At 35.8% G+C, this 22,848-nt stretch overlaps 1 protein-coding gene across 1 annotated transcript in view; it reads left to right on the forward strand.

Moving 5' to 3' along the window:
- Nucleotides 1–22,848, forward strand: part of C14H14orf39 (chromosome 14 C14orf39 homolog) — a 43,937-nt gene that overhangs the window by 15,355 nt on the left and 5,734 nt on the right. Inside the window, exons 11-15 of the mRNA XM_075948258.1 lie at nucleotides 1,591–1,676; nucleotides 1,851–1,897; nucleotides 17,551–17,612; nucleotides 19,209–19,387; nucleotides 21,460–21,598. Coding sequence (XP_075804373.1) covers nucleotides 1,591–1,676; nucleotides 1,851–1,897; nucleotides 17,551–17,612; nucleotides 19,209–19,387; nucleotides 21,460–21,598 — 513 coding nt within the window. The remainder of the gene's footprint in view (nucleotides 1–1,590; nucleotides 1,677–1,850; nucleotides 1,898–17,550; nucleotides 17,613–19,208; nucleotides 19,388–21,459; nucleotides 21,599–22,848) is intronic.

Here is a 22,848-nt window from a genome sequence, read left to right on the forward strand (position 1 = left end):
AAAAAGAACCATTTTCACTATAGTGGTATATATCTTTAATTGCAGTATTCATGAAACAGAGGCAAACAGATCTCTGTGAGTTTGAGGCCAACCTGGTCTACATAGCAAGTTCTAGGCCAACCAGGGCTAGTAAAACCTTGTCTTAGGGAGGAAAAAAAAGAACCCTTTCTTGGGAAAACTAGGCTGCCAAGGGAAAAGAAATTTACATTTCAGATAATTTGGGAGAGTATAAAAGAAAATAGAATTTATAAGATTTAACAAAGTACTATAAAACATGAAACAAACTAGTTCTCCGAGCAAAATGTATTTTAAAAATAAACAGCAGAAAGTGAAAAAATTTAGATGTCAAGCATTTCTACTTCAAAATGTATACAATAGAGATTAGTAAGCAGAAAAGCAAAAATTAGTGATATTAAAAGGTTTGGTTAATGAGTCTAAAAAAATAACCCTTGTCCCCGCAAAACAGTGGCAGCAAAAGAAAAGATAGTGTGTTTATCTTCTGGATAAACAGAAGATCATCCTAAATGTGGAAGATAATTTAAAAAAAACCAGGGAAAATGCTACCTAAGACTTTTTAAGCACTAAGTTTGGGGTAAGATGGATATTTCTGTAAGACAATTTAAGTTATAAACAGTCTGAAAAAAACGAATAAAAGAAAACCACAAGTATATAGTCTCCCAAGCAGAACAAATGCAATCTCTAATAGCTAGTGTTTTCCTTCTCCCTACTCTTCTCAGCATATAGACCTAGACTCGGGTTCTCAGGGGAACTCCAGAAAGCTTTCTGGATTGCATCAGAATGATGGTCCTGACTGTTGTTGTTGTTTTTCAAGCCAGTATTCACAACCACTGAGCTATCTTTCCAGTACCTGCTTTATTTCCTTAAAACCACTATCCTTGCTAGGTGGTGGCAGCACAAGCCTTTGATCCCAGAGGTAGAGGCAGGTGGATCTCTGTAAGTTGGAGCTAGTTCCAGGACAAGCTTCAAAGCTACAGAGAAACCCTGTCTCGAAAAACCAAAAAAAAAAAAAAGGAGAGGATACTCCAAGAACTGTCAGCCATCAAAAATTTAATTCACTTTTTGCATAAAAAGTAAAATGCATAATCCACATCCATAAAATGTACTATTTAATAAAGTGTAAGTTCAATGACTTTTCATATACAGGTTGCACAGTTGTCACCACTGATCCCAGAATATTTGTATTATCTCATACATTTTTAAAAGGACATAGAAATAAGGTAGTCGATAAAGAGAAAACAATATTCTAATACTTGATTAGTGAATGTGGGTAAGAAAAAATTTTTAAAGTTTACCTTCAGTGTAAAAAAAACACAAATAATTGCCATACTTGTCAAAAAATACTTGTCAAAAACATCAAATTATGTAATAATCCTAAATCCTGTTGTTTCTCAGCATATATGCCTTTATGTTTCCTATGTAGTTATTTCAGCTAATGTGTGTAGTTGTAGATACTGATAATGGTGATGATTATGAGAATGAAATGCTAATGTAATTAGAGACTTCAGTGTAACTAAGATACATGATTATTATTTTGTATAGGAAATCTAATACTTATTTTTTTTCTTTCAGATATTTAATGACTCTGATATGGATAATAGTTCAAAATGTTCACATGTTACAGCTGTTAAAACTTCACAAGGTTTTATGCAATTCAGGTAATTTTTAAAATAAGAAAATGCCCAAAGGGTTGGGGTATGGTTCAGTGCTACTGTATGTCTGCTTTCAGTTCCTAGCACTGCCTCCCCCAAAGAAAAGAAATGTTATCATATCTGAGATAATTTGTAAATGTTGACTCTGAAATAATAAAAATTGTATTTGTTGCATTTTAGGTTGAATCAATCAAATTGCAGTCAATGGATTGAACAAGGACATACAGGTATTTACTGTTTATGATTTTCCTAATACAAGTTTTATCAGTTTTATACTAAAAAAATTATCTGAATTTTTCATCTCTGGTTAATGGACACAAATGTGGTTTAAGGATACATTTTTATTAGAAAATAAAATGAATACATTGACTTATAGAAAATTTGGAAAACAGAAAAATATAAAGGAAACAAAATATCACTAGCCAGGCATAACTGAGATAATACATCCTGATGTATATGTCTCATCTATATAGTTTCATAGTCTTTTTAATAACATGGTTGTATTTTTTCTCTAGTCCCCAAAATTTGAATTATATATGTAATTTATGTACCATTTTTCTACTCAACAATATACAATCATTACAAATAAAAAATAACATGAGGTTATTTTTCATATCATTAATTTTATTTGTAATGACTGCGTAGTATTCCATTGAATGAATATAGCAGATTTCAACTGTTCTCGTATCTACTTGTTTCCAAGTGTTTTTGCTAATATAAATAATGCTCCTTATATTATTTTATATTAATTTTTGCTGCTTTGACTATTTTATTTGGATCCATTTAATAGAAATGCTACTGGATATATATACATACATATATATACATTGAGCTCCTGTCTCCTCCTGCTCTCTATCCTCTCTCCACCCAGCCACATCACTCCTGTCTCCACCTCCCTAGGCTAGGATTACAGGTGTGGAATTCTCAGTGCTGGGATCACCTTCGTGTGACCTGCTCTCTTTTAGACAGATTCAATCGTGTGTAGCCCAGTGTGGTCTTGAACTAATACAGATCACTCTGCCTCTGTCTCTTGAGTCCTGGGATTAAAGGTTTGTGCCACCATTCCCTGGCTCCTAATGATTTAGCTCTGCACTCCAACCTTCAGGCAACCTTCATTTGTTAAAACATAAAAAAAATTTACATCTTCCCTTTTTTCTAAAATAAAAAGGCTGTAATGAATATAAGAAAGACTATATATTAAGTAAATAACTATATATAATATATACAATATAATATGTACATCAACAATGTCTAGTCCATTTGCATTTGACAAATTCAGATAAAATACTCCATTATCTATCCTATTTTGGTTGTCCAAAGTGTTGTACATAATTCACTTTTTTTCTAGCTTGTATTACCAATTCAAAATTATCTTTTCATGTCTCTGAACCTTATATACTTTACATTTACTTAGTGAATTTTTTTCTGGATCTGGTAAACAAGGAAGATTATAACTATAAAGTCCTCAACTCCCTCAGATACCTGAGAAGGAAATAATATTAATTGAGTAAGCAGGAAGTATGAGCAAGCAACTTCCAAAGAATGTGAGAAATGACAGAAACAGCTGACTGCCTGGACAGTCACCCAAGGTTTCTCCGCAACGTTGGGACACCAATCTTTGGCCTAAAGACTTAGAATATCCAACAGATTTTTCTATGTAAACATACCTAATATGACTACAAGTTCAGTTGTTATAGGTGACTAATTACTGACCTGCATTTCCTTATTATCATAAATAGCTGGTAGTAACAGTTTTGAAGGACTAGAAATTTGCTTACATTGTTAAATGAGCTGTATAGGTACAATATTTTGAACAAGATTAGAAACATATACAGTATGTTCTAACAAAATCTCAAATTTGTATCAATTTTTTATTGATTTTTATTGAACTCTACGTTTTTCTCTGCTCCCCTCCCTGCCTTTCTCTTCCCCCTTTCAACCCTTCCCCCAAGGTCCCCATGCTCTCAATTTACTCAGGAGTTCTTGTCCTTTTCTACTTTCTACTTTCCTTGTAGATTAGATCTATGTAAGTCTCTCTTAGTGTCCTCATTGTCGTCTAAATTCTCTGGGACTGTGGTTTGTAGGCTGGCTTTCTTTGCTTTATGATTAAAAACCACTTATGAGTGAGTACATGTGATAATTGTCTTTCTATGTTTGGGTTACCTCACTCGGAATAATGTTTTCTAGCTCCATCCATTTTCCTGCAAAATGCAAGCTGTCGTTATTTTTTTCTGCTGTGTAGTACTCCATTGTGTTAATGTACCACATTTTTCTTATCCCTTCTTTGATGGAGGAGCATTTAGGCTGTTTCCAGGTTCTGGCTATGACAAACAAAGCTCCTATGAACATCCTGGTGGCACGATTGAGCATCCTTTGGATATATACCCCAAAGTGGTATTACTGGGTCTTGAGGAATGTTGTTTCCTAATTTTCTGAGAAATCGCCACACTGACATCCAAAAGGGTTGTACCAGCTTGCATTCCCAGCAACAATGTAGAAGTGTTCCCTTTTCCCCAAACCCCTCCAGCATAAGTTGTCATCAGTGTTTTTGATCTTGGTCATTCTTACAGGTGTAAGATGGAATCTCAGAGTTGTTTTGATTTGCATTTCCTTAAGTGTCTTTCAGCCATTTTAGATTCCTCTGTTGAGAGTTCTCTGTTTAGGTCTGTACTCCACTTTTTTATTGGATTATGTACTCTTTTGGTGACCAATTTCTTGAGTTCTTTGTATATTTTGGAGATCAGACCTTTGTATATTTTGGAGATGTGGGGTTGGTGAAGATCTTTTCCCATCCTGTAGGCTGTCGTTTTGTCTTGTTGACTGTGTCCTTTACTTTACAGAAGCTTTTCAGTTTCAGGAGGTCCCATTTATTAATTGTTTCTCTCAGTGTCTGTGCTGCTGGGGTTATATTTAGGAAGTGTTCTTCAGTGCCAATGCGTTCAAGTATATTTCCCACTTTCTCTTTAGTTTAGTGTGACTGGCTTTATGTTGAGGTCTTTGATCCATTTGGACTTGAGTTTTGTGCATGGTGATAGATATGGGTCTATTTTTATTCTTCTACATGTTGATATCCAGTTATGCCAGCACCACTTGTTAAATATGCTTTCTTTTTTCCATATGATATTTTTTGCTTCTTTGTCAAAAATCAGGTGTTCGAAGATGTGTGGATTGATATCCGGGTCTTTGATTTGGTTCTATTGGTCCTCCTGTCTGTTCTTATGCCAATACCAGGCTGTTTTCAGTACTGTAGCTCTGTAGTAGAGTTTGAAGTCAGGGATTGTGATGCCTCCAGAAGTTTTTTTTATTGTACAGGATTGTTTTGGCTAATCTGGGTTTTTTGCTTTTCCATATGAAGTTGAGTACCGTTCTTTTGAGGTCTTTGAAGAATTTTTCTGGGATTTTGATGGACATTGCGTTGAATCTGTATTTGTATTAATTTTTAAAATTTGTATACAATATACAAAAATTCAATCCCATGTAAATTATTTAAAACCAGTAATTGCTTTTTAAAAGTAGATTAAATAATCTACACTTTTTTCCTAGCATATCTTTATCCTCCGTTTTCCTTTTTAAGAACAAGAATCTTGAATCTAATTGCCTTTGTTTAGCTTTTTTTCCTGACCAATACCAATAAAAATTTCTAACCAGACCCCCTAAACAATAACAAATATCCATAATCCAATGACAAAAACCACCCACCCCATCTCTTCGGAATGTGGGTGTCGTGTTCTTAAATTTGCTTCCTGCTGTCTGGGTGTGGCAGCATCTTTAGGGGATCCTGAAAAGAAAAAAATGGATTGTCAAGTCCTGGGACAGGTAGCTCTATCATTTGTTGTCCAGTTTCTGTGTAATGGGAAGGTGCACGAATTGTCTCAAGCCCTAGCTAGAGTAGTCTATGAAGCCTGACCATCTCAACTTGTCACCTCGAAATTGTTCTGAGCAGTTTTTAGTCCTAAACTAAACTGAACTGTAGTAATATGGAGCGGCGGCTGGGCTGCGTCCCCAATACCCCAGCCGCCTGGCTCCGGCTAGCTTTACCCCCGAAATAATTACACGGACACTGTATTCTTTTAAACACTGCTCTGGCCCATTTCTAATCATCTGTGTAGCGCCCCTAGGTGCGCTTACCGGGAAGATTCTAGCCTAAGTCCATCCTGGGTCGGAGCTGGGGCATGGTGTGCGTCTTCCCTGGAGCAGGTAGCATGGCGTCTCTCCTGAGGCGTCTGCTCAGGAGAGGAGAGCTGAGGAGTCTGACTTCACTTCCTCTTCCTCCCAGCGTTTTGTTCTGTTTACTCCTCCCACCTATCTCCTAACCAATGAGCCAAGCAGTTTCTTTATTGCTTAACCAATGAAATCAACAGATTGATATGACATTCCCACATCACTTCCCCTTTTTCTGTTTAAACAAAAAAGAAAGGCTTTAACTTTAACATAGCAAAATTACATATAACAAAACAGTTATAAGTAAAAGTTACATCAGAAACATTTATACATATAACAAAATTGACCTTAAATCTCTATCAATAAAGCAAAATCTATACTAATGCAAATTATTCATATCTATATCATATCCCCCTTTAAATGTAAAAGAACATTTATAAACTATATTTGGGAACATGGGCGCAGTTTTTTCTCTCCAAACTGCTTCCTGCTGAATGGGGGCGTCGTTAATGATTTTAGGGTGTAACCTGTGTGCCAGGTTTATCTCAGTTGGCAGTTGAGCAAGGCAATTTTCTGAAGATGTTCACAGCAACCCTTCAGGAGGACGTGGTCCATCATACCAAATCGGAATAGAAGAAATGAACAGGGTCTCATCCTCTTGTGAAAACAAAAGAAGACTCTCTCCAAAGCATCATATCCTTAGACCCAAATTCTGAAATCATACCCTCATGATATCCGTTCTGGTTCCACTTGGCAGCCCATATAATGAAATGTCTCTCTGTACTTAGCTCCTTCACAGTCAAAAATTTTAAAGAAAACACAATGTACATAATCCAGACTCTCTGTGAATTTTCCATCTTTACGCGGCTTATTTTTATTTATATCTATAACTATCTGTACTCTGTCTCTTTAAAGACTTTACTTTTACTTTTTTCTTTTTAAACCATTAACTTTATTCTCTATATTCTTTTTCTTCTCTCTCCCAAGCCTACATACATTCATCCAACAGTGAGACTCGTTTAGCGGTCTGAATCTGTCCCATTGTGAATCTGCAATTTTTTACTATCCAGGAGCACTTTTGATTTGCGCCTTTAAATCACTAGGCGCTTAAGAATCTAAGCTGTGACATTCCTAAGTTAACTCTTTGCTTTTTGAGCGTAAATCTTTGACCTGGAATAACCCTGTAGACCAGGCTGTCTTTGAACTCTCAGAGATCCGCCTGTCTCTGCCTCCCAGGCATTGGGATTAAAGGTGTTTGCTACTACACCTTGAACTCACAGAGATCTGTTTGTCTCTGCCTTCTAGGCACTGGGATTAAAGGCGTGTACTACCACACCTTGAAGTCACAGAGGTTTACTTTAAGAATTTTAACTTTTAGTCTGCATATATTTTTAACACAGTTTAAACCATTCAGAGATTTTTTTCTGTCTTTGAATCTCTCTTTACTGTATATCTCTCTTTTTCTGACCACAAGAGTCTTTAATTTACCAAGCAATATCAGTAGGACTAAAGGCGTGGCTTTGCCAGCTAGATCCAGTCCATTCCTTAGCTTTCCAGCCTCATGGCGGATATACAGGCTGCAGCCATGTTTATAGCCACAACTCTATGGCTCAAGGTCCCTGCCAGCCAGCAAGCTACAACAGACAACACTCAAATCCTCTCTCGGTAGCCGGCCCTCCTGCCTCAAACAGTCAGAGTTTGCCCTGGCAGGATGGCCCAGAAAGCCGGCATTTTTAAACGGGCAGCTTTTTTCCTGCTACGGCTGAAAACAGAAAAGCATGCGTTCAGCTTTTTGTAAACACCTTTTAAGTGTTTCGTGGCAGGACCTCTTAATGAGCTGCAGGCTTTGCAGCTAAAGCTGAGTCAGGAAGCCTCTCTTAGATGAGGCGCTTGCTTGCCTCTGGCAAGCAGAGTAGACCAGAGAAATTGTCACAATCAAGAAAACATGTTTTACTCTTTCCCAAGCTTTCTCAGGCTTTCAGTGGGCTCAGTTAGCCACACGTCTGGGCGTCATTTGTAGTAATATGGGGCGTCGGCGGGGCTGTGTCCCCAACCCCCAGCCGCTTGCCCTGCCCGGCTAGCTTATGCCCCGAAATAATTACACGGACACTGTATTCTTTTAAACACTGCTCTGGCCCATTTCTAATCATCTGTGTAGCGCCCCTAGGTGCGCTTACCGGGAAGATTCTAGCCTAAGTCCATCCTGGGTCGGAGCTGGGGCATGGTGTGCGTCTTCCCTGGAGCAGGTAGCATGGCGTCTCTCCTGAGGCGTCTGCTCAGGAGAGGAGAGCTGAGGAGTCTGACTTCACTTCCTCTTCCTCCCAGCGTTTTGTTCTGTTTACTCCTCCCACCTATCTCCTAACCAATGAGCCAAGCAGTTTCTTTATTGCTTAACCAATGAAATCAACAGATTGATATGACATTCCCACATCACTGAACTTTAGGTGATGTTTTCATCTTAGTGGTGTTATCATAGTTCTAGAGAAATTGTCAATGTGGGACCCTTCTTTTGGAGACTTCAAAGATCACTGTTAGGCATGCTCATGGTTCACTGAAGAAAACTGATAGAGACTCAACCCCAAAATCATATTCAGGAAGGTAGATGAAACCTTTTCCTAGAATTAGTACTTTATATGACCAGTAATATCATGACAAAAATTTAAATAAATATATATAATATATATGTTATATTTTATATATATATCTTATACCTTAAGAAAATCTGTTAAAGAATCTATATAAACCTAAAGGATTATGAGATTGGTAGCAATAAAATAGTTCTTAAAATTTTGTTTTTCTTCTGTCCCATATTAGGTGGCTCTTCTGGCATGAAACAGAAATTTTGAATTTCACTTTAATAAGTGTGGTTGGGTTTAGAGAAGGAGAGAGCCACACTCCAACTCCAAAGCCAGCTTTAATCTTTAACTGGATTAGAATTACAAAAAGACCGTTTGCATTATATGTCTGGAGAGAACAGCAGAAACAAACATTTGGAAATGTGATACACCTATCAGCCAATTTATTCTTTGAGACTTTTTTTCTGGATTTGTCCTTTTACTTCAGCTATCTCATTTGTCCAGTAGTCTTCAGATTTCTTAGCTGGATGTTTTTATTCTCCTGAAAAGACTAAAACAATACCCTTTTCCAACCCTAATTTTGGGGAGATTCTCTTTAGGCAAGTTATGTCTGATCAAATGAAAAGCATTTATTAGTTTTATAGGTTAGTTTAAATGGCCATGCTGCTTGATGAACTATAATCTTCTCTAATTAAGAGTTGTCTGTTGTTCAAATCAAGTCTTTATCAATTTTGATGGTACCCATAATTTTTCTTCTTCTGTGGAAACAAAAGCAAAAACCCTTCCCCAACATAACACGTCTTGGTTTCCTTTCTGAGGTCAGTACATCTTTATATTGACTGATTTAATTCTGTAGTTTTTCCTACTATACAATGCCTCGCCACAGCTGTTGTTCCTTTATCATTAACAGTTAGGAAATTTAAAGTTAATAAAGCATTATACAATCTATTTCTGGGCAGTATTTACCATCCCTTTCTGTTTGTTTAACACATCCTTTATAGTTTGATTTGATCTTTCTATAACTGCCTGGCCTGTACGATTGTGTGGTATACATGTAATATGTTTTATATTATGATAAGCAAAAATCCGTTTCATTTTCTTAGAGACATATGCTGGAGCATTGTCTGTTTTTATTTGAACAGGTTTACCCATAATGGCCATAACTTCTAGCAAATGTGTGATTACCAAATCAACTTTTTTCAGGACTCAAAGCAGTTGCCTATTGAAAACCTGAATAAATATCAATTGTGTGGTGCACATATTTTAGTTTCTCAAATTCTACAAAATGGAACACATCCATCTGCCATATTTCATTTTTTGGGGGGTACCCTTTGGGTTACTTCCTGCAGTGGTGGTGTTTGGTTGTATAAAGAACAAGTAGGACATTTCCTTAAAATTTCCTTTTCTTGTTGTCACATGATAGAAAAGTCTTTTTTTTTACCTTTGCTATTGACATGATTTTTTTTATGAAATACTAATGCCTCCAGCACATTTCCAATTAATAATTGATCGATTTCTGCATTACCTTGTTCTAGAGTGTGACCGTTATTCCCAACTGAATCTAATCTCCCTGGGAGCAGAGGGTGAGTCAAAACAGAGTACTACGACACAGACACCAGGAGTTGGTGAGCAAAACTCAGTTTCTTACAAAAGGGAATAAGTTATATAGGGCAGAAATAGCAGTGATTGGAGGTTGTGCTATCATCTGTCATGTTAGCATTGTGTGATAGGCTCTGGGTTTGTGTCAGTCATTGTTGGCTTCTGGGAAGATTATGAAACTAGCTTTGTGGGAGCGCCTTAGTTTTGCAGAAGTATTTTTACTGCATGAGCTTGCTTTTTGCTTTGTTGGCATATGCTTGCTATACTAGAGAACCTGGCAGACCTGTATGGATCAGATGTGTGTTGTGGAATATATATATGGGAGGAGGCCTATTTCTTATTATATCTTTTAACTGAATAAATAATGAAGTCACTTCTGTGTCATCTGGTATGAATTCAGCAGTTTCAATATGCAAAACAACTCTTTCTGCATATTGCAAATCTGTAACTATAGTGAGAAGTTCTTTAAAAATGCTTTAGTACCATGGGAATAACATATAATTCTTACTTTTAGACAGAATCCACTTTACTTAAGTTTTCTGATTTGTAATGTGCCTTTCCTGATTTATTTGCATTAAGTATAAAATGTAGGGGCTCTAGTTATTGGTGTGTCCTATAAAATGTGAGGAAGGATCTAGCTAGTTCTCATTTTAAGTTGAACTCTCATATTTTGGGGATAGTTATTGCTAATATCTCTCAAAAAATTAATAAAAGTTCTTTGCTAGGGTTTACTTTCTGCCCATAATTTGTCAATTTCATCATTATTAAAAGAAATTATTGCAATATTTTCAGCTGGGTCTATTCCTGCTCAATTTTTGTTTAGAATTAACTCAGAGACCTTTTCCACATAAGTTTTTAATTTTTTTACTTGGCTTATATGGTAAAAAGATCCATTCTAAGATAATATCTTCCCTCTGCTTTAAAATTCCTGTAGGGGAATGTTTGGAGGGTACTAGACCAGAATGCAGTTAAGATTCAGATCCACATGATCCACATGTGCCTTCTGTAATTTCTCTTCAATCAAAGCCAATTCTCTCTCAGTTTCAGCTGATAATTCTCTGGTAATATTTAATTCCCTGTCTAAGGTTTTGTTTAAATTTAATCAGGTCACCAGGACCTCTCTCAATAGTGCACTGTAGATGGGAAATGTTTCCTAACAATCTTCGGAAGTCATTGAGAGTCTGTAATTGATCTCTCCTAATTTGCATTTTTGAGGTCTAATATTTTGTAAACCTATTTTATAGCTTAAATAATTAATAGAATCTCCTTTGTATTTTTTTTCAGGAGCAATTTGTAATCCCCAACAAGGCAAAATTTTTTTTTACTTCTTTATACATTGTTTCTAAAGTATTTACATTTGAATCAGATAACAAAATACTGTCCATGTAATGATAAAGTATAGATTCAGGAAATTGCTTATATATTATTTCCAATGGTTGATGCACAAAATATTGGCACAAGGTGAGGCTATTTAACATTCCCAGTGGGAGAATCTTTCATTGATATCTAATAGCAAGCTGAGAAGTATTGTAATTGAACACTGTGAAGGCAATTTTTTCTCTGTCTTTTTCTTGTAAAGGTATAGTGAAGAAACAATCTTTTAAATCAATAACTGTAAGAGGCCATCCTTTAGGCAACAGAGAAGGCAGAGGAATGCCAGACTGTAGAGAACCCATTGGCTGAATCACCTTATTAACAGCTCTCAGATCTGTTGCCATTCTCCATTTTCCAGATTTCTTTTTAACAAAAAATACAGAATCCCAAAGGCTGGTTGATTTTTTTCAATATGCTGAGCATTTAACTCATAAGCTCAGCTTAGAACTGGTCCTGTTCTAGCTGTTCTGAGGCCTGCCGTTTCTTTGTTGTTAAAGACCATTGCTTAATCCATACAAGTTTGTCTATTAACCATTTTAAAGGTAGGGCTGTTGGTGCCTTTGAAAGATCAGTAGCTGTTGTGGCCTGTTCTTGTACAATCTGAATGGTCGGTGACTGTTCTTTATAATTCCTTCTTACATTTTCCCCAGAAACATGTTAATTTTTTTTCCTGCACAGTTAATCTGAGTATTCCATTGGTGTAACAAATCACGTTCACACAGATTTGTTAGTATTTTAGCCACATATGGCTTTACTTTTCCTCTTTGTCCTTCTAGCCCTATACATTCGACAAATTTCATGCTCTGCTTTATCTGACATAAAGTTCCAATCCCTAAAAGCTAAACATTTACCTCCTGAAGAGGCCAATTTAGGTGCCAAGATTCTGATGAAATTATTGTTACATCTGCACCTGTGTCTACCAGACCTTCAATGACATAATTTATTCATATTTTTAATTTTGGTCTTTGTTCATTTAATAGAAGTTTGCCAAAATACACATTTTATGGCCTCCTAAACTTTTTGTTCTCTCTTCTATAGCTGTTCTATCATCCAAAACAGTTTGGTTTCTTACTATAGGCATTAGGTTCTTTAATTGCTCTGGGAAGCAGTTTACTTCACAATGACAGGAAACAGCTGAACTGAATTTGGCATAGGCGCCTGCCAGAGGCCTCTCATGGAGTTTCCCAACGACAAAGGATTACCTTGAATGTCCCTTGTTGATCCACATTCATTTTTCTGATGTCTACCTTTGCCACACCCTCTGCATAATACAGAACAGAGAGGTGTTCTGTTTGGATTATGCTTAGAGAAAACATTGTTTTTAGGAATACCCTGTTTACAGTCCCTTTTTAGGTGACCTTGTTTGCCACAATTGAAACACATGACATTTTGATTTTTTTCTCAAAAAATCACCTCTCCTATCCAAGCATCATCATTGTCGTGAGATTCAATATTGATTGTATATTGGATTCATTCCTCCAAGGGCGCTGATCTTGTCTTTAAAGGCCTAATTATCCTTTTGCATTGAGAATTAGCATTTTCAAAGGCTAGAGATTCTATTGTTATTTTTTTTTTTTAGCTTCTGAATTTGGTGTCACTGTTTACTGCTAATGTCAACCTTTGTAAGAAATCAGTGAAGGTTTCTTTTGGACCCTATATGACTTCCATAAATGACTCAGTGTTCTTTCCTAGTCCTTCAATTCTGTTGCAAGCATTCAAAGCTGCTGCATGGCATAAAGCCAGGATGTGGCCATCATACTGTGATTGTCTTTCTTCATTAGCATAATCTCCTTCTCCAAGAAGTTGATCTTGAGAGATTTTCATACCTCTAGCTCTATTCCATTGTTCAGTGATCTTAGCCTCCTGTTTTCACCAGGTCCTTCATTGTCATTGTGGACCAGGCTCCAAGACTGCTGTAACCAAGTCTCTCCAGTCTTTAGGAGACTTTCTATTACAAGTTCACCACAAACTTAACATCTGTTCGCAAATGGTGAATGCATGCAATATAAGACTGTTGCTTCCTTGAATCTCCTTAAATCTAACATTGCCACAGGAGTCCAATCAGCTCTTACAGAGCCTCTGTCATTTGGCAAGTCCTGTAAAGTTACTGGATATATTAAGGTTGGTTGTTTGAAAACTTTAGGCTGTTACTCTCTAACTTTATAATGCAATGCTGAAATTGATTCTCTTTAAATTCCTCTGTCTGGATTTGAATATCTCTATAATCTGTTTTGTTAAATTTTTCTAAGGCCTTAGCCGGGCGGTGGTGGCGCACGCCTTTAATCCCAGCACTCGGGAGGCAGAGGCAGGCGGATCTCTGAGTTCGAGACCAGCCTGGTCTACAAGAGCTAGTTCCAGGACAGGCTCCAAAACCACAGAGAAACTCTTGTCTCGAAAAACCAAAAAAAAAAAAAAAAGTTTTTCTAAGGCCTATATCTTGGCACTCATACCAAACAACTTCCTAAGAGATAAAATAAGAATTATCAAAATGACAACAAGGATTATAAAAATGATCATTAATAGTATGTCAATCCCAGTTAATTATCTCTTTATTTAATTGTTCCATTTTTGAAGCATGCATTACATAATCATACAGAAACTTAACTTTATCATAATTGTGTTTCCCATTTTCTAACATGGGAAAAAACTGCCTCATTTAACTAATTCCTCCTTTTAAGAATTCCCAATTTTCTCACCAAATCTGCCAATGATGACAACATGAGGCTGAGTGCTGTTGCATAGAACAATAAAAGTCTGACAAGATTTCAAGGCAGCTACCTAGTTTGGCAGCAGCCCAAGAAGGGGATCCAGGGAAAACCCATGAGGAGTGAAAAAAGGAAAACCTAGCTGGTGAGGTGATGACACCGAATGTGATAGCTTCTGCCTATGCCAGTGGTTGCAAAGTCACAGCAAGTATGGTTTTTTTTTGTGAATTCATAGCCCAAAAGTTGGGTGCCAAATGTAGCACAAATACTAAAGGGTCTTAATAAATAACACCCAGAGTCAGATATTAGGGGGTGAAAGCTGAAGGATCAGAGAAGCAGTGTGGCCAGCCACTAGAGAGATCTTTTACCTCTACCAGTGCTCAGACCAAAAGTCCTCAGACTACATTGAGCTCCTGTCTCCTCCTGCTTTATATTCTTCTTTTCACCCAACCATATCACTCTTGTCTCCACCTCCCTGTACTAGGATTAAAGTTGTGGGATCCCCAGTGCTGGGATCACCTTTGTGTGTGTTCTGTTTCTTTTTTAGACAGATTCAATCTCCAGTAGCCCAGGGTGACCTTGAACTAACAAAGATCCTTCTTGCCTCTGTCTCTTGAGTCCTGGGATTAAAGGTTTGTGCCACCACTCCCTGGCCTCTAGTAGCTTAACTCAGCACTATGGTCTTCAGGCAAACATTATTTGTTAAAACATAAACAAAATATCATTACACATACATATATATTTACCTATATATGTAACCTATTAATGAGTAACATTATCCTCTGTATCATGCTTATATTGAAGTAATCATTTTTTTTTACCTTTTTGATGTTTCCAACGAGTCATTCTGATACTATATACAATTTTGTAAACTGGGGGTGGAGAGATGGCTCAGTGGTTAAGAGGACTCAAGTTCAATTCCTATTACCCACAATGACGACTTACAAACACCCATAATTCTAGCTCCAGGAGATCTGTTGACCTCTTTTGGCTTCCTTAGGCTGGCACACATATGACATACATTCATGTAGATACATACCCATAAAGAAAAATAAATTTCTAAAAATATTTTTAGATACATTCTTTTTCAGAGTTGTCATTTTCTATCAGCCTGTTTTTCTCACTTCCATTGTTCAACTGAAACAACATGTGTATCCTATACACCTGAATACTTTCTTTACTTTTCTCTAAGAGAAAAAAAAGCCATTATGCCTTTTCTGTGCTTGTGATCTGCTCCAGCTGTATATAATCCTCTGCATGAGCTAAGCTTATTGCACTAGACAGGAAAATATAATTAATCTCTTAAGAACAATGTACCTTTGACATAGAGATGTTGGGAAATGTATATAATTGGCATAGAACTACCTGTGTTAAGCATGTGTAGTGAAGCTTCATACTTAAGAAGACCTGTAATTATTTTAGAAAAAAAACAGACTTTCAACAATCGCTAAACCATATTTGAGGAAATTAATATGTGGTAAAAAGTAATAGCTGTGATTTAAGTGCAAGAGGCAAAAGGTACAAAGCTTTCAGAAAGTAGGTTTCAATTATGACTTCAAGAGAGGCATTTCCAATTTTTAAAGATTTATTTACCTTTTGATTTATTTTTAATTATGTATTTCTTTGTATCAGAGTGTGTGGGTATGTGCACATGAATGGAGGTGCCCACAGGAGCCAGAAGGTGTTGGATCTACTGGAACTAGAGTTATAGGCAGTTGTGAGGTGGCCTTTATGGGTGCTGGGAAACAAATTCAGGTCTCCTGAAGAGTAATACTCACTCTTAACTGCTAAGCCATCTTTCCAGCTCTCAAGAGAAAAGATTTCTCAAATAATAACTAAAAGCCTAATTAATAAAAACTGATCATTGGTTATATTAAATAAAAATTCTGTTTATCCAAATATATAATAAAAAGGAGACTGTAGAGATAGTTCAGGGTTAAGAGTACTTGTTGCTCTTGCAGAGGAGATCTGGGTTTGTTTCCCAGCATCCACATTGCCACTAATAACTACCTGTAACTTCAGTTCCAGAGGATCCAACGCCCTTTCCTGGCCTTTGTGTGCACTGCACATATTCAGTAGACAGACAAACATACAGGCAAGACACATGTAAAATAAAATACCTAAAAAAAAGATACAATAAAAAAGAAAGAAAATGAGTCACAAAGCCAAAGGATATGTTCATAATACATAAATCTGTCCAGAATAGTTCCACAAGGTGTAAAGGACTTTTACAAATCAGGCAGATAAAAGCAGAATATGTCAGAATAGAGGCTTGGGCGTGACTTAGTAGGTAAACTACTTGGTATGCAAATGTGAAGACCTTGTTTAGGATCACTAGAAGTCACATAAAGCTGGACACAGTAACATGTGTCTTTAATTTCAGTACTGCTATAATGAGATGGAAGGTGGTGAGAGGACAGTTCCTGGAATTTGTAGGCCAGCTTGCCTGGCATATGTAGCCACAAACAAGAAACCCTGTCTCAAACAAGATTAAAGGCAGTGATTGAGAATCAGCACTGTCTTCTGACTTCCATATGTGCACACACACACACTCACATACATGTGAATATCTAAACAGACATACAGGAAAAGAAAAGAAAATTAAAACTTGGGAAATAGAAATATGTTATTTGTGACTGGAGAGATAGCTCATTGGTTAAGAGTACCGACTGCTCTTCCAAAGGACCTGGGTTCAATTTCCAGCAACCACATGGCAGCTAACAACTGTCTGTAACTCCAGGATCTGACACCCTCACAGACAAACAGGCAGGCAAAATACCAATGCACATAAAATAAAAATAAATAAATTATTAAAAAAGAAATATGTGAATTGACACTTTGAAAGAAACTTCTGGCAGATGAACATGTAATGATGCTTAGCAAATCATGGAAGTGTAAAGCTACAGTGAGATACTGTTATACATTTGCCAGATCCGCAAATCTAAAAAGTCTATCAATATTATTATTCATGAGAGTGTTGAGCAATAGGTGCTCTCATAAGCTGGTGATATGAATCATAATTAATAGATCACTGTATATTGAAATTAGCTAAGTTATAGCTAATTTTCTGAGATTTCATGATTTTTACAGTGACTAGTTTTTTCAGCCAAAATTGATACAGTCATTTTAGAAAAGTTTGATACCTGATATTGGGAGATACACATACATACTCTGTGTCTCACAGTTACATCTTAAATATATACTTGGTGAAATAGAAATATGGATTATATGTAAAGAGTGCCATTTGTTGTAGAATGCATCGATATATGGAATATTTATACAAGTAATGAGAAAACTGTGTCTGCATGCAGTGATATGGAAGAATTGCATAAGCATATGCAAAACAAAAGAGAGACATAAGATGTATGTATAATTTGCCATGACATTTTAAAGCAGAAAAGTAAATTGTTTAATTTCATAATAAAATTGCATAAATAAAGTAGTTCGTTCTTGTATAACAAATAGATGCTGGGTGTGGAAATAAAGAGACAGCAAGACAACTAAGAGACTCAAATTATACTCCACAGGTAAGTCAAATGTTAGGTTTTTAGTTTTTAAGCATAGTATTGTAATTTAAAAAATTATTCTGTGCCCATTTATTTTTTTAGATTTTTTACAAATAAAATTATGTAAGATGTTATTAGCTTGGAAGTCAGGTTCTAGAAGGTTAGAAATTTTATTTTTCAGTTTGAAAAAAGAATCCATAAAAATTTATATAAACAAATACCAAAAGGTTTTCACTCATAAGTGATGATACATATTGAGATGGAAACCAATTCATGACTGAAGAAAATAATTTTGTTTGATGTGATTGAATGATTTGTTATAGCAATTCAAGAGCAGTGATTGCCATGAAAGTATTTTGACAATATAGTAAAATATACTTTATAATATATGGAAAGCTTTAGTGATGACTGACTAAGGTACCAAGGATTAAAATGAAAAATGATAAAGTAGTATTCTATTGTAAAGGAAATACAGATAATGAGCACATTATATTTCTTTTACACAAACCCAAATTCTTTCTGTAGTAGGATTTGGTATCGTCATATATGATAAATTTCTCTCTCTCTCTCTCTCTCTCTCTCTCTCTCTCTCTCTCTCTCTCTCTCTCTGCGTGTGTGTGTGTGTACAAAAATGAGGTTAAAAAGTTAGTATTCAGGTTCTCCATCTTTAGAGATAAAGTAGTATAAAATTATAATGGCAAAAAATAGAAAAGTAGGCAATTGTCTGTTAATATTCACCTTAAAGGGCTGGAGAGATGGCTCAGCGGTTAAGAGCATTGCCTGCTCTTCCAAAGGTCCTGAGTTCAATTCCCGGCAACCACATGGTGGCTCACAACCATCTGGAATGAGGTCTGGTGCCCTCTTCTGGCCTGCAGACATACACACAGAATATTGTATACATAATAAATAAATATTTTTAAAAAATATTCACCTTAAAGCACAGTTACCTGGAATAACTTCATAAGAGAGTTTTATTATAGTTCATAATCTGAGAGTTCATGATTAGTTGGTCCCATTGCTTTGGGCCAGTAGTAGTGTACAAATCATGGCAGAGTGCATGGAGTCAAACCCCTCATCTTTGACCAAGAATGTTTTTAAAGAAGAAATCTCACAGTTGTTTTTAGAGCATGCCACCCACCATGATCTAAAGAACTCTCAGATCCACCTCCTAAACTCTTCACTACCGCCCAGGAATGCCAGGTTGGGATTAAGCTTTCAACATAGATCAAGATTATAGCATAAAGCAATAAACAAAATTGATTAAAAGAAAATCTCCTTTTCATGTAGTTAGCAGAATATAATGTGGAAATTTTAAAAGAAAAACCATTCCTCAGTATTTTCCTTTGATTTTAGTACGTTTTGGTTATCATTTGCTTTTTCGTGTAGAGATAAGAGAGGTGGGGCTGAGAAGAGGAGAAGAATTTACTGACAAAATAACTGGTTTTCTATTTTTTAAGAATATGTGTCACTTCACCAGTGCTTATTTTCTTTATCTATGAAGTGATAACAGGCTAATGTTATCAGGCTAATGCATCCTATCTTATGCATTATATGTGTGTTCTTTTATTAGGTATTAACAGTCATTGTGAAAAGTGTTCTCTTGCTTTCCTTCTGTAGGCAATGCACATAGAACGCTTTGGAAAGTCAATAGAAAATAAAAGTACTGAAGATGAAGAAAGGGCTGAGAATTATCCAGAAACTCCTGAAACTCCTTTATTTCTAAAATCTCTGGACACTGTGAAGACACCTGAGTCAGTAGAGAAAATGCAGTTCCCTAACAGCCCCTTCTTTGAAATGTAGGAATTCTATTAATAATTCTAATTGAATTATTTATGCATTGAGTTATATAAATAATTTATAGGAGTAGTAAAATATCTAATTAATTAGAACTTGAAAAGATTTTAGTATTTCAGTCATGAAAACAAGGAAGAGACCATGTACCACATTTGTACAGTTCTTAGAGTCCTGCCATTCTTGTTTCATAGACTCTCCTCCCTGGTTTTAGTTTTTGTTTGGGGTTTGTTGGTAAAGTGATAAAGATTCTGAGTATCCAGTGTGACGATATATAGGTTTCAGATTTTACAAAGGGTAAAAATGTGGAAATTTTTTTTTAAAAATCAAGCTCAAGAACTCCTGATACATGTAGTGGTTGTGGACCACTTACTGAATAATGTTTCAGCAGTCAGTCAGTTTTCCATATATGTAGTGTCTGAAGCAAGAACCCCCACACCTTTTTTTGTTGTTTTTTGAGACAGGGTTTCTCTGTAGCTTTGGAGCCTGTCCTGGAACTAGCTCTTGTAGACCAGGCTGAACTCGAACTCACAGAGATCCGCCTGCCTCTGCCTCCCAGGTGCTGGGATTAAGTGTCTCTAATATAAATATACAACATTGAAAAGCACCGACTGAGGGTTTTCAGCCAAGAAAGCAAAGCTGCATTTAGCCTTTGGGTTTAGTTGATTCTGTTGCTTAAAACAGAACCCTAAGTTCCTCTTAGACCTAAATTTTGCTTTATCAGGTATCTCTCACCTGTGTTCTACTCATGTATTTTAAATTACTACTAAGAATTTTATATATGAGTGCCATGCATTTGGCTTAAGTAAAATGTATTCAAAATAAAACTTAACATCAAATCCTAAAATTGTAAATGAATGCTGTATTGTACACTAAAACTCTGGGTGAGAACATTATGATCTGTAAAGATACATGATTCATTTATGATCATAGAGATTGCTATGACAGTTTTGTCAGACTTATATATAACTATATATATTTATCTGTGATTGGGGTGGCTGGGAAATGAACCTAAGGCCTCACTCTAAGTACACACTGACCAGAGCTATACTCCATCTTAAAAAAAAACCAAACCCAACACTTTATAAGCTAGATGGTGGTAGTGCACACCTGTGCCAGAGCTACATAGTGAGACCCTATCTTGAAAAATTAACCAACCAACAAATAAAAGAAAACAAAAACACTTTCTAGTGCTGTGCGTATAAGCAACAGTTGGGTATTTTGTAATATTGTTCCTTTTATGTAATATTGTTCCTTTTATTTTACTTTGTGAATCATGGGTACACTATTATTTTATTTTATAGATGAGGAAACAGAACCATAGGTGATACATCCAGTCTGTGTTAAAGTTGAGTTGTTTTGTTTTGTTTTCTGAGACAGGGTTTCTCTGTGTAGCCCTGACTCTCCTGGAACTCGCTTTGCAGACCAAGCTGGCCTCTATCTCAAAAGATCTGCCTGCCCCTGCCTCCCGAGTGCTGGAGGCGTGCGCCTCCACCGCCTGGCTTAAAGTTGATATTTTAAATTCAGACCATTCTGGTTCTATATTATATACTGTCTTGTTTAATTATTTATTCAAGATCATTTCTAGCTTATCTTCTCTTATGTAACACTCGATAATGTCTTCTCATTAAAACATGTCTTGTGACTAATTTTCAAGATCTTTGAAGACAGTGTCAGAGATAAGAGCTTAGATTTTGAATGTGAATTGCTGCATCTAAATTTTAACTTTGGTACTCACTATTCTTTTAAGCAAATCACTTAACATTTCTAAACTTCAAAATTATTCGCTGTAAAATGAAAGTGATAACAGTAATACTTGTTCTGATCGATTGTTGCATGAAGTAAATTACCCTTACATAAGTAGCTGGAATAATGCTGACAGCATTTCTCAGTAAGAATTCACAGTTATTATCCCCAGATAGATTTTTATATTCCCTACTCAAGCCATCATTTCTCCGTAAGTTTGTTACTTTAAAGCCTACTTCCAGCTATTTCTTTACAAATTTTTACCTGTATACCATTGCCTATAGTGAACATTTATAACATTTTGGCGATTTTTAAATCTTTTCTGTAACAGAACAAGAAATGTAGTACCTGATGGACAAAAACAAAAGGATTCTCCTGGATTCTCATTTCTTACGAGTTATACTTCTAGATCACCTGGACTAAATTTATTTGATTCCTTTGTTTCTGATTCAGAAGTCTCATCAGATCGGGTAAGGTGATTTATTTCTAAAAATCTACATCGGAGCTTTAGACAGTTTTAGTTCTTTAGTACCAAGCTTTCTTGGGACAGAATATGTACAGAGGCAACTTAAAAAACAATGCTATAATATAACTCAGTGATAGAGTGCTTGAGGCCTGGGTTCCACTTCCAACATGGAAAAAGGTCTGAGTATTTTTTCATTCTTAACTTCAGACAATACTGATTCAGATTTATTTATTATAAGAAAACATTGAGTCCAGAGAGATGGTTCAGCAGTTAAGATCACTAGATGCCCTTCAGGAGAGCTGAGTTCAGTTTCTAGCACCTATGTTAGGCAGTTCACAACCATCTGTAACTCCAGTTTGGGGGAGCCAACAGCCTTTTCCAGCCCCCCAAGGCATCTGTATATACATGGCACACAAACATATACACAGAAATACAAATAAATCTTGAGAGAGAAAATCTCCATCTGGGATATGGCTCACATAATGGTAGAGTGCTTGCCTACTATTCCTGAAGTCTTGAGCTTGATTTCCAGCACCCAAATCAAAATAAATAAAAGAAAAAAAAACAAAACCCTTAAGATAGGGATGATCTAAATTGTAGTTAAAGGCAGATTAAAATGAATTTGGTTTTGTAACTAACATGTTACACATTTTCGGGGTAAAAATAACCTACACATTCTCACTTAATTCATAATGCTATTGTGTTACATTAGTGTTTTTAGTTATGTATGTATATGGTAACTCTTTCATTAATTAGATTTAAAAGACCTAAATAATTTTCAAGAGTATTGCTGCTTTTCAGTGATGCAAATCACTATAAATTGTTTACTTCTGAATTTAGCAATAAAACCCAATATTAACTCATGCTTTAAAAGTAAGAGTATACAATAAAATATAGAAGTTAAAATAAGACACGGAATCCTCTCAATATTTGGACATGTAGAGTGTATGAAGTTGAAAATAATTTAATTTCCTAATCTGTAAAATAGAAATAATGACAGTGACTGCCATAGAGTGTAAGACTATTAAATGAGTTTATATATAAAAGTATTTTCAAAAGCGCTACTTACTAATGCTATATAGTACAAATGTAAATTTTTGTTATTCTTGTTATTGTTCATTTAAATAATCATACCTAGCATTTTATGTGGCCTAAGTTTTGTTACAGTACATTAAATTGAAAGGCTTATAAATTTATTGATAGAAGATATGGTATTATACATTTTATATTATTTTAATGTGTCTTATTTATTTT

The sequence above is a fragment of the Microtus pennsylvanicus genome, chromosome 14, assembly GCF_037038515.1.
Source record: "Microtus pennsylvanicus isolate mMicPen1 chromosome 14, mMicPen1.hap1, whole genome shotgun sequence".
NCBI classification, from domain to species: Eukaryota; Metazoa; Chordata; class Mammalia; order Rodentia; family Cricetidae; genus Microtus; species Microtus pennsylvanicus.